The 12,902-nt window shown below is 31.8% G+C and overlaps 1 protein-coding gene across 1 annotated transcript; it reads left to right on the forward strand.

Moving 5' to 3' along the window:
* Positions 1-672: 672 nt before the first annotated feature.
* On the forward strand, positions 673-12,129 carry LOC114148770 (involucrin-like). Its single transcript, XM_028024261.1, has 23 exons — positions 673-750; positions 2,538-2,582; positions 2,675-2,716; positions 2,843-2,887; positions 2,989-3,030; positions 3,156-3,200; positions 3,327-3,371; positions 3,487-3,531; positions 3,810-3,854; positions 3,991-4,032; positions 4,159-4,203; positions 4,472-4,516; positions 5,306-5,347; positions 5,474-5,518; positions 5,787-5,831; positions 6,621-6,662; positions 6,789-6,833; positions 9,092-9,136; positions 10,117-10,164; positions 10,262-10,442; positions 10,529-10,630; positions 11,368-11,442; positions 11,520-12,129. Exons 2-23 carry the CDS (start codon positions 2,542-2,544, stop codon positions 11,715-11,717), a joined length of 1,350 nt encoding a protein of 449 aa, XP_027880062.1. The 5' UTR covers positions 673-750; positions 2,538-2,541; the 3' UTR covers positions 11,718-12,129.
* The last annotated feature ends 773 nt before the right edge of the window (positions 12,130-12,902 follow it).

Below are 12,902 nucleotides of genomic sequence, written 5' to 3' on the forward strand. Positions count from 1 at the left end.
TATGCATAAAACATCACAAATATTTAGACAGAAAATGTATCTGTCATCACGCTGAACAGAAGGCACACTTTTGCATTGCAATGGATAATTATTGTGTTATTATTGTGCAAATGTTAATTTAATGTTAAACATGCAGTCAAAGGGAATCATTTCAAAATGCTGATGTAGATTTTTAGTCATCTAATCCTGATTGAGTAGAAATCAACTGAACTTCTTTTCTAGTTGCCTTGTATTTACACATTCAGGATAAGCTGTTAAAAATGCTCTGGTGGAGAATGAGTGAACATTATCAACTAGAATGCATATTTTTATGAAACTGAATAATAAAGACCATTATTGTGACCGCTTGTATATTTCAGTGATCAGAATAGTAGTGAGAAGAAGCCTTCCTTTAAGGATTGAAAAAGAGTTCATTTTATTAATCAAAGATTTAACCAAGTTTCTTTTCAAAAGCAAAAAGATGAAAAAAATCTGACTACAGATCTTGATTATGAGTTTCATTCTCTCTTTCTCTTTAATCAATAATCATCTAACCAGAAAGATATTTTATGCAGTGAATAATGTAACTGGGACTGGAGCCAAAGGTGTTTTTTTCCTGAAGCTGTGAAACCTGTTCTGTAAGATGTCGGAGAACCAAGAGCAACTTTTACATTTTAGTTACTTCTTGAGCAAAGTCAAACCGACAGAGACCGAGAAGAGGCAAGGGAAACCAAACAGAGCGTGTGGACACTTAGAAGTCAAAATCATAAGGTATGAAAATTTAATCATTCCTAAAACGGAATGAAAATTGGAAAGAAAAAACAGCAATGAAATACATCTTATAGATTTCTTGCATTATTACTTAAAACATATTTTTTGAAATTATTATGAGACAATAGTTCTTTTTCTGGCAAAAATATGTTAGATTATAACACAAACCTCTTCAGTGAGACAGATAGGAAGTGTGTTAAAACATAGATCCTTGTGGTGATGGTACCTTATTGCACATAGTGGGTTTGTCAACATTTGTAATCAGTCAGGATGCAGCAGAGATAAAATCTGTCCCTGAAATTGGACCTAGCATCATGTTACCTTGAATGGATGATATCAGTTCCTTTGTCTGGATTCACACTTTTAGGAAGAGAAACCATTTGGGACCAGATGTTAAGCCACATGTAAAATGTTTTGTTTTTATAACAAATCCTGATTTCATCATGACAATGAACTGGAACCAGTTAATTTTCTACAATTAAAAGACCTACTGATGTCTCTGTATTTTTAGATAGATCTGTATCTTCCAGAACTGCTGTAGATCTTCTTGGCATAGACTCAACTGTGCATCACAAATTGGCTGCTGAGTGAATGTCTTCTGTATGAATGTATTCTGTAAGATTTGTGGACAGTGAAATTAACTGAGTCATCTATTATTTTATGGTTCCTCTAATTAGTGTAAAACTTTTGAACATGTTTCTAGAAATGTGGTGGCTTCAGAAATTCCTTTAGTGTTGGTAAAATAATGACCTTTGGGTTTATGTTGAGCCATTAAAAATCATCTAGTCTGTAATAAATGTATGTTATTGATAGAGAGAGAGCTACTGTTAACAAGAGTGGTTATTGAAGTTATGCAGTTGTGAGGGCTACTCAGCTAATTGCTTCTTAACTGAAAAGAGTCATAATTTTTGGATTGTAGGTAGTTAAAGGCTAGATGAATCTCTCCACACCAGCTTAGACAGAATATCTCTCCTAGACCTGTCTCAAGGTCAGACTCAAGGGTTTAGAGGTTTTCCAGACCCGTTAGACGGAGAGCTGGTCAGTAGTCAGTCCATGGTAGATGTGAAGTTTAGGGCAGGGCTGCTTATTGCGCAATAACAAAGCATAAAACTTATCATTGCTGCTGAGTCTGAGGTTTAATTAATTAACTCTAAAACTGTTTGTGATGAAACAACACAGTTAGTGTTGGGCTTACATCATATTTTATACAGAACCCAAATTGGGGTTTTTATTCTGCATCATCTGTAAAGAAATTATTTCATATGATTGATATTATATAAATAAATACAAAATATAGAAATATGTCTTATGAAGCATTACTGCTGATACTTTTTAATCATTTGTCTTAGCCTCTATAACTTTATTTACTATGTTACTTTTTCCCTCAAACAAATTTTCCCTGCTCAACGTTTGGGACGAATTCTGTGATCGGAAGCAGCTTGTAGCTAATATCATTTTCAATCTACACAAATCTCAAAGTAGTAAAGAACGATGAAGCAAAACAAAGTGAACACAGGCGTATTACCAAATAGAATTTGATGGAAGTTTTCAATCATTTCAGAAAACTCAAAATTAGTGGCGAGTTCTGAAATGGGAAACAAGAGCAACTGCCCACTGAGGTATTTTGTAGGTGGCGGCAGGAGTGCATCCTCTGGAAGCTGGTAAATTATATGAATTATAGGCAAATAGTTTCACTTCATACAGAAAAAAATCTATTAAAGTTCAAACCATTTTATTGCAATAGGGAATAATCCATGCTTGATAATAAGTTTAGATTTTCTCAACAGCGAAATGGACATGGAAGGAGAAACCAACAAACAGCAAAGCGATCAGTAAGAAAAATTACTTTCCCAGGACCTTTTCTTTGGTAAATTTATTTTCTTCATTAAGACTCAGTTTTAAACAAATTATTTTTAATCCACAGACATGTTCAGGAAGACAAGAGTAAAGAAGAAACTGAAAGCAGGTCAATTATATAAACTGTCTGAAACTAGATTTACTTTATATAGAGAAATAGTTTATTAAAGTTTAAGCCAAATATGGACATTAGGAAAGAATCCATGTTTTTAATAATTTTATATATATTTAACAGTATAACTGACATGAAGGAAGAAACCAACAAACAGCAAAGCGATCAGTAAGAAATATTCATGTTTTGAAAATGTTTCTTCTGTTGATTCATTACCTGCTTTATAACAACAATAAACAATTTGAACCAATATCATTTTTACTCTGCAGAAGTCTTTCAACCAAAAATGGAGAAAATAAAACTAAAAGCGGGTAATTATTTGACCGATATTAGGAAATATTTTTGATTGAATAATTACAAAAGCTTAAAAGCAAATAAACAGTTTATAGAGTTTGAGAAAAATCTGCTAGAAATTAATGTAACATGTTGTAAACAGGCCTGCTGAGACAGAGGAACCAGAAAATAAACATCAGGAAGAGAAGTATGTATTTTTATTAATATGATTTCATAAGACATGACAAAAAATTTTAATATCTAATTGTTCAATAAAAGTTTTGTTCTGTTGATGATTTGGAAATTTCTTAGTATCATTTCTTTTGATCCACAGTAATCATCATGACCAAAAAAGTGACAATAATCCAATTCAAAGCAGGTATGAAATCTTTTAAATAACGTGGAAAATGATTATATTTCCTTGGTAAGATTAAAACTTTTGAGGATGTTGATACATTTTAAGAATAAAGCTAATTAATAAATATCTTTAACAGTTCTGGAGACATGAAGGAAGAAACCAACAAACAGCAAAGCGATCAGTAAGAAATATTCATATTTTGATGGAACATGTCTCAATGTTTCCTTTGTTGATTCATTGTTGTTGATAACAACAATAAACAATTTGAACCAATATAATTTTTACTCTGTAGAAGTTTATCTACCAAAAATGGAGAAAATAAACCTGAAAGCGGGTAATTATTTGACCAATATTAGGAAATATTTTTGATTGAATAATTTCAAAAGCGTAAAATCAGATAAACAGTTTATAGAGTTTGAGAAAAATCTGCTAGAAATTAATGTAACATGTTGTGAACAGGCCTGCTGAGACAGAGGAAGCAGAAAATAGACATCAGGAAGAGAAGTATGTATTTTTATTAATATGATTTGATGGAATGTGAAAGACCCAATCCAAGAATTACTTTCTCAGGACTTTTTCTTTGATAAATTTATTTTCTTCATTAAGACTCAGTTTTAAACAAAGTATTTTTAATCCACAGACATGTTCAGGAAGACAAGAGTAAAGAAGAAACTGAAAGCAGGTCAATTATATAAACTGTCTGAAACTAGATTTACTTTATACAGAGAAAAGGTTTATTAAAGTTTAAGCCAAATATGGACATTAGGAAAGAATCCATGTTTTTAATAATTTTATATATTTTTAACAGTATAAATGACATGAAGGAAGAAACCAACAAACAGCAAAGCGATCAGTAAGAAATATTAATGTTTTGAAAATGTTTCCTCTGTTGATTCATTACCTGCTTTATAACAACAATAAACAATTTGAACCAATATCATTTTTACTCTGCAGAAGTCTTTCAACCAAAAATGGAGAAAATAAACCTAAAAGCGGGTAATTATTTGACCGATATTAGGAAATATTTTTGATTGAATAATTTCAAAAGCGTAAAATCAGATAAACAGTTTATAGAGTTTGAGAAAAATCTGCTAGAAATTAATGTAACATGTTGTGAACAGGCCTGCTGAGACAGAGGAAGCAGAAAATAGACATCAGGAAGAGAAGTATGTATTTTTATTAATATGATTTCATAAGACATGATAAAAATTTTAATATCTAATTGTTCAATTAAAGTTTTGCTCTGTTGATGATTTGGGAATTTCTTATTATCATTTCTTTTGATCCACAGTAATCATCATGACCACAAAAGTGACAATAATCCAATTCAAAGCAGGTATGAAATCTTTTAAATAACGTGGAAAATGATTATATTTCCTTGGTAAGATTAAAACTTTTGAGGATGTTGATACATTTTAAGAATAAAGCTAATTAATAAATATCTTTAACAGTTCTGGAGACATGAAGGAAGAAACCAACAAACAGCAAAGCGATCAGTAAGAAATATTCATATTTTGATGGAACATGTCTCAATGTTTCCTTTGTTGATTCATTGTTGTTGATAACAACAATAAACAATTTGAACCAATATAATTTTTACTCTGTAGAAGTTTATCTACCAAAAATGGAGAAAATAAACCTGAAAGCGGGTAATTATTTGACCAATATTAGGAAATATTTTTGATTGAATAATTTCAAAAGCGTAAAATCAGATAAACAGTTTATAGAGTTTGAGAAAAATCTGCTAGAAATTAATGTAACATGTTGTGAACAGGCCTGCTGAGACAGAGGAAGCAGAAAATAAACATCAGGAAGAGAAGTATGTATTTTTATTAATATGATTTGATGGAATGTGAAAGACCCAATCCAAGAATTACTTTCTCAGGACTTTTTCTTTGATAAATTTATTTTCTTCATTAAGACTCAGTTTTAAACAAAGTATTTTTAATCCACAGACATGTTCAGGAAGACAAGAGTAAAGAAGAAACTGAAAGCAGGTCAATTATATAAACTGTCTGAAACTAGATTTACTTTATACAGAGAAAAGGTTTATTAAAGTTTAAGCCAAATATGGACATTAGGAAAGAATCCATGTTTTTAATAATTTTATATATTTTTAACAGTATAAATGACATGAAGGAAGAAACCAACAAACAGCAAAGCGATCAGTAAGAAATATTAATGTTTTGAAAATGTTTCCTCTGTTGATTCATTACCTGCTTTATAACAACAATAAACAATTTGAACCAATATCATTTTTACTCTGCAGAAGTCTTTCAACCAAAAATGGAGAAAATAAACCTAAAAGCGGGTAATTATTTGACCGATATTAGGAAATATTTTTGATTGAATAATTTCAAAAGCGTAAAATCAGATAAACAGTTTATAGAGTTTGAGAAAAATCTGCTAGAAATTAATGTAACATGTTGTGAACAGGCCTGCTGAGACAGAGGAAGCAGAAAATAGACATCAGGAAGAGAAGTATGTATTTTTATTAATATGATTTCATAAGACATGATAAAAATTTTAATATCTAATTGTTCAATTAAAGTTTTGCTCTGTTGATGATTTGGGAATTTCTTATTATCATTTCTTTTGATCCACAGTAATCATCATGACCACAAAAGTGACAATAATCCAATTCAAAGCAGGTATGAAATCTTTTAAATAACGTGGAAAATGATTATATTTCCTTGGTAAGATTAAAACTTTTGAGGATGTTGATACATTTTAAGAATAAAGCTAATTAATAAATATCTTTAACAGTTCTGGAGACATGAAGGAAGAAACCAACAAACAGCAAAGCGATCAGTAAGAAATATTCATATTTTGATGGAACATGTCTCAATGTTTCCTTTGTTGATTCATTGTTGTTGATAACAACAATAAACAATTTGAACCAATATAATTTTTACTCTGTAGAAGTTTATCTACCAAAAATGGAGAAAATAAACCTGAAAGCGGGTAATTATTTGACCAATATTAGGAAATATTTTTGATTGAATAATTTCAAAAGCGTAAAATCAGATAAACAGTTTATAGAGTTTGAGAAAAATCTGCTAGAAATTAATGTAACATGTTGTGAACAGGCCTGCTGAGACAGAGGAAGCAGAAAATAAACATCAGGAAGAGAAGTATGTATTTTTATTAATATGATTTGATGGAATGTGAAAGACCCAATCCAAGAATTACTTTCTCAGGACTTTTTCTTTGATAAATTTATTTTCTTCATTAAGACTCAGTTTTAAACAAAGTATTTTTAATCCACAGACATGTTCAGGAAGACAAGAGTAAAGAAGAAACTGAAAGCAGGTCAATTATATAAACTGTCTGAAACTAGATTTACTTTATACAGAGAAAAGGTTTATTAAAGTTTAAGCCAAATATGGACATTAGGAAAGAATCCATGTTTTTAATAATTTTATATATTTTTAACAGTATAAATGACATGAAGGAAGAAACCAACAAACAGCAAAGCGATCAGTAAGAAATATTAATGTTTTGAAAATGTTTCCTCTGTTGATTCATTACCTGCTTTATAACAACAATAAACAATTTGAACCAATATCATTTTTACTCTGCAGAAGTCTTTCAACCAAAAATGGAGAAAATAAACCTAAAAGCGGGTAATTATTTGACCGATATTAGGAAATATTTTTGATTGAATAATTTCAAAAGCGTAAAATCAGATAAACAGTTTATAGAGTTTGAGAAAAATCTGCTAGAAATTAATGTAACATGTTGTGAACAGGCCTGCTGAGACAGAGGAAGCAGAAAATAGACATCAGGAAGAGAAGTATGTATTTTTATTAATATGATTTCATAAGACATGATAAAAATTTTAATATCTAATTGTTCAATTAAAGTTTTGCTCTGTTGATGATTTGGGAATTTCTTATTATCATTTCTTTTGATCCACAGTAATCATCATGACCACAAAAGTGACAATAATCCAATTCAAAGCAGGTATGAAATCTTTTAAATAACGTGGAAAATGATTATATTTCCTTGTTAAGATTAAAACTTCTGAGGATGATGATACATTTTAGAAGAAAAGAAACTAAATAATTAATATTTTCAACAGTGCAGAAGACATGAAGGAAAAAACCAACAAACAGCAAAGCGATCAGTAAGAAATATTAATGTTTTGAAAATGTTTCCTCTGTTGATTCATTACCTGCTTTATAACAACAATAAACAATTTGAACCAATATCATTTTAACTCTGTAGAAGTTTATCTACCAAAAATGGAGAAAACAAACCTAAAAGCGGGTAATTATTTGACCGATATTAGGAAATATTTTTGATTGAATAATTTCAAAAGCTTAAAAGCAGATAAACAGTTTATAAAATTTGAGAAAAATCTGCTAGAAATTAATGTAACATGTTGTGAACAGGCCTGCTGAGACAGAGGAAGCAGAAAATAAACATCAGGAAGAGAAGTATGTATTTTTATTAATATGATTTCATAAGACATGACAAAAAAATTTATATCTAATTGTTCAATTAAAGTTTTGTTCTGTTGATGATTTGGGAATTTCTTATTATCATTTCTTTTGATCCACAGTAATCATCATGACCACAAAAGTGACAATAATCCAATTCAAAGCAGGTATGAAATCTTTTAAATAATGTGGAAAATGATTATATTTCCTTGGTAAGATTAAAACTTTTGAGGATGATGATACATTTTAGAAGAAAAAAAACTAAATAATTAATATTTTCAACAGTGCAGAAGACATGAAGGAAAAAACCAACAAACAACAAAGTGATCAGTAAGAAATATTCATATTTTGATTTAACATGTCTCAGTGATGAGACATGTTAAATGTCATGTCTCTGTTGATTCATTACCTGCTTTATAACAGATATAAAGCAGATAATTAGCTCTTTTATTGCTGCTATAACTTATTTGAACCAACATCATTTTTATCTCCAGCAGTCTTTTAAACAAATATCGAGGAAATCCAACTGAAAGCAGATAAATATTTGACTCATTTTAAGAAATCATTTAGATTGAATGAATAATTTCTAAAACTAAAAGTTAAAACGATAATATAAGTGTAAACACCAAGAAAGCTAGTTGATTAAAAAAGGTGACTAGTATCTATGTACATTTGCTTCAGTAACTTTCTGAACAAAAATCTAATTTCTTCATAGCTTTTCTGCACCATACTTATCCTTACTCTGTTATTTCTAACAAATATTCATTTTATGTTTATTTTTTTCAAAAACTATCTTTTGAAAGAAGTTATTTATTTTCCACAGTGATTTCAAAATACCAGATTTTGCAGTAACTTTGATTTCGCAGTAACTTTAAAGCATAACTAACCTCCTTCTGAAAGCAGAACCCAGTTTTAGACTAAATAATGCTGAAGTAGAAGAATTGCACAAAAACACAACAATTCACAGAAACATAAAGATAGAGCCCTAAGTAGTTTATTTAGACAATTTATGAGCAAAAAAAGAAAAAAGAAAAACAGTTGATCTGCGTGTGGGCTTACTTTAAGTTTTCTATGTAAATTTAAAAGTTCAATTAGTTGTCAAAAAGTTAAAGCAGAATAATTTAAATACTAATAAAAATATATGTAAGAAATGTGAGTCCTACTTGAATACAATGGCTATTCTAACTTTACCAGCAAAAATGCTGCATTGACTGTTCACTGATAATATTCACAATGTTTATTTTCTAAATGTATTTCTCGACTCTTCTGTAAACAAAGTTTTTGTCTTTAACCCAGTCTGACACAGATGGAATCATATTACAAAGAACTTAAAAAGAAAGAGTGAGTATTGTGCATTATTTAATATATCAAAAAAATCCACCAAAGACATTATTACCGTATTTTTCGCACTATAAGCCGCTACTTCGTTCTCACGCTTTGAACCAGGCGGCTTATAGCCCGGTGCGGCTTTCTGTGGATTTTTCTTCAACCACCAGGGGGCTCTTTAGCAGGAAGTGAATCATTGGAAGTCAAAATTGGAAATTAAAGAAGAAAGTGCTAATATTCATTTAGAACAAGCACAGGCTAGCAGCAGGCACGATGGAGAAATTTCTTCTAACTCATACGATGCAGCTTTTACATTGAGGGCTATCGATCTGGCAGTACAGGAGGGAAATGGATGCAAAGTATCAGCCACAACTCTTCCTTTAATGCTTTTTCAGTAGTTTCAGGAGTGTAATTCTGGGAATATTTAACCATTGTTCGAGTGGCACATTTGGGGACATCAATGCTGCATGAGTCGTTCATCTCAGAATCTCTGCTCTAATTCAACACAGTTTGGAAGAGATCTAACTGCTCTTCCAGTTAGATCTGTTCATGCATGTCTTTATGAAGATATGCAATTATGTCGGAAGATGAAGGAACAAAATCCAAACTGTTTCCACAGAGTTGTGCAGAATCTCCAAATTATATGGGTTTATTTATCTGGTTGCAAAACAAATATATAAACCCACACATAAAAGTAATAAAACAGAACGGATATAATATCTGACAGACATTGTACATGTACACAAATATTTATTTATTTGAAGAAGAAAAAATCTAATATTAAATAGAGAATAAGACATGTAGTTATTATTTGACATTTGTTTTTCATGATCAGGTTGGGTTAGATGAGGTTGAACATTTTTCAACAATTCTCTGCTTAGTTATCTACGTAAAACCATTTCAACTTCTTTCCATAAGAAATATTGACATTCAAAAATGTACACAAAGTTTGGAAAGCAGTAATTTTTTAGTTCTTTAATTTGTATTTTCTGCAGTTCTACTATTAAAAAGATAAAGAAGGAATTGAAATCACTGAAAGACAGGTACTGTACATGGAAACCATTCACAAAGAATTGTTCATGTCTCATTAAATCCAGGGAGGAAATGGTTTTTAGTAAACTGCATATTTTCTTTTGACAGACTGGCACAAGACATGGCTGTTTCAATAAAGACAGGAGACACTGAGAGCATGAATGACCCAGTCAGTAAAACCAGGCTGACTGAAATGTATGACAGTCTAAAGCTGGAGAAGTGGACTGGAATCAAAGATCTTCTGAAATCCAATAAAACCAGTCCAGAGTTTACAAGGGCTTTGGTTCAGGTAAACTGAGATTGTTGTTTTTGCTTGGATACCTTTTGATTCAACTTCGGTTTTTACTTGTATAACACTCCAACACACTGTTGCAGAAAACCTTTAAAGAAGCAGCAGAAGAAATGATAAGAAAAAAGCAGCAAATAGAGGAGACTTTTGGATCAACTCAGTCCAGCGGTGGACAGGGAAATCAAAAGGTATTCAACCTTAGGACCGTTTTCTCCACCGTATCAGTTCTGATTGGTTCATTTTATTCATATCATGCTAATTTACATCAAATGTGATCTTAAGAGACTTTTAGCCAACATGCTGCTGCCTCCTGTACAGGGGCCTTCAGGGACAAATAGGTTCGCTTCATATCAAGGGGTCTAAAATTTAATCCAGTACAAGTGCAATTTCAATTAATCCAGTTCTTTACTAAATAATTAATTTCTATTATCAGATTCAGCAAAAATAAAAACTGTTTTGAAAAGAAGAATCCATCTTACAACAAGGTCATGCTTGAAATTAATTACAAAAATGTAATTGGTTAAAATTCAAGAAACTGGGGCGTGCTGTGGTGGCGCAGGGGGTTAGCACGCCCCGCGTTTGGAGGCCTTAGTCCTCGATGCGGATGTCGCGGGTTCGACTCCCGGTCCCGACGACCTTTACCGCATGTCTTTCCCCCTCTCCTCACCCTCCTTCCTGTCTGCCTACTGTACAAAAAATACGAGCCACTAGCGCTGCAAAAACTCTTCGGAGAAAAAAATGGAAAAAATAAAAAATAAAATTCAAGAAACTGGAGACAATCAGAAAATAAGTGTATTAAAGTGGTTTTCATTGAAAGTGTCACATTGAACAGAGATCAGATCAAATAAAAAGAATTTAGAAAATAAAATTATTTTTATTATGAAGTGATGCAATATGCCTTACCTTCCTGGTTCATATGTTCCAGGTTGAAGGATACAGAAAGCTTGCAGTTCACAATCTGCAGTTGGCTCTGTACCACAGCAACAAAGATCTTCTGAAGGTAAATCAGGACAAAAAAGAGAAAGAGTTTAATTTAAAAGAAGTAAAATGTAAATTTAACAAGTTTCTCCTTGACAGAGTCCCTTTCCTAAGTATGAAGGTGAAAAAGCTGAAGATGTGATGGTGAATCTGAGATGTCTGACCTCGGAGTGCTACTGGCTGGGCTGTTTGATCGCTTTAAACAATCCGCCTCTTCAGCCAGACTGGGAGACTCAGCATTATATGAAAAACTCCTGGGACATTTTCCCTCAAAGACTCAAAGATTGTGATAAATAGAAAAAAGGACATCATGCATGCATGTCTTTCATACAGTTGTAGTTTCCTGAATGGACAAATTAGGCTTTATAGAAAAAAAAGATAAATATTGATCAAATGTTATTCATTTGAAATAAAATGCATGTGATGTAAATTCTTATTCTTATAGGTTTTTGTGCTTTCATGTTCTATCAAATACAATTGTTGTAGGTGTTGGTAATAAAATAAAAGTATATGTTGTGTGAGTGAAAGAATTTACTACAGAATTACAATTAATTTCTGTCTGATGGTGACAGATCAAGTCTAGCCAAATGAAATGTCTTCAGTCTCTTGATCTTGCTACCTTTCTGTCTAAACTCATCCTAATATTAAATAAAATTGTGACTTTTTCTAAAGTAAGTACATACTTAAGGATCAGTCATCTTAAAATTGTCCTGTTTTTCTCATTAAAGCTAGTGTGATTATTATAAAGTTCATGTTTTTCCTTTCCACCTTTTGTTCAAAAATAAATGCAATGAGACAACTTAGTGTTTACAAACATAGCGATGTGTGGTCTTCCCATCCAGGTGATAGAAAACCAACTTTTAACTGTCCTTCTGTGTCTCTGAACGTTCAGGTCGGAGTCCATCACAGAGTCCGGTTCTGATCTCTAGTTTCTAGCTGTAAAAACTGAAGCTGTGTGCTGACTCTAGATTGTTCCTCATAACTTCAGTTTTGTTTCTTTTCAGCTGAAGAAAGTTAAGGGACATCAATACGTAGATCTGTTCAGATGTTGAAACTGAAAGTACATTAATGTGGTGGATTGTGGGTGTTACGCCCCCAAGGTCTAGGGTCGGTAACATAAAAATGTGTTCAGAGAAAAAAGTGGAATGAAAAAATGATTTATTACAAAATGAAGGTTTTCACAGAACCAAAACACAATACAACTTAACCCAATTAAACAAAAGTAAAGGACCAACAAATGCAGAAAACACTGAGTGCAAATTAAATAACAAGATGTGCAAACACATCAGTCTAAAGCAGGGGTGTCCAAAGTCGGTCCTGGAGGGCCGCCATCCTGTGTGTTTTAGTTCTCTCCCTGGTTTAACGCACCTGGATCCAATGATGGCTCATTAGAGGCCTTAGGAGAACATTGACAAGCTGAGAAGGTTGTTACTACAACCAGGGAGAGAACAAAAACATGCAGGATGCCGGCCCTTGAGGACA

The sequence above is a fragment of the Xiphophorus couchianus genome, chromosome 7, assembly GCF_001444195.1.
Source record: "Xiphophorus couchianus chromosome 7, X_couchianus-1.0, whole genome shotgun sequence".
Lineage (NCBI taxonomy): Eukaryota > Metazoa > Chordata > Actinopteri > Cyprinodontiformes > Poeciliidae > Xiphophorus > Xiphophorus couchianus.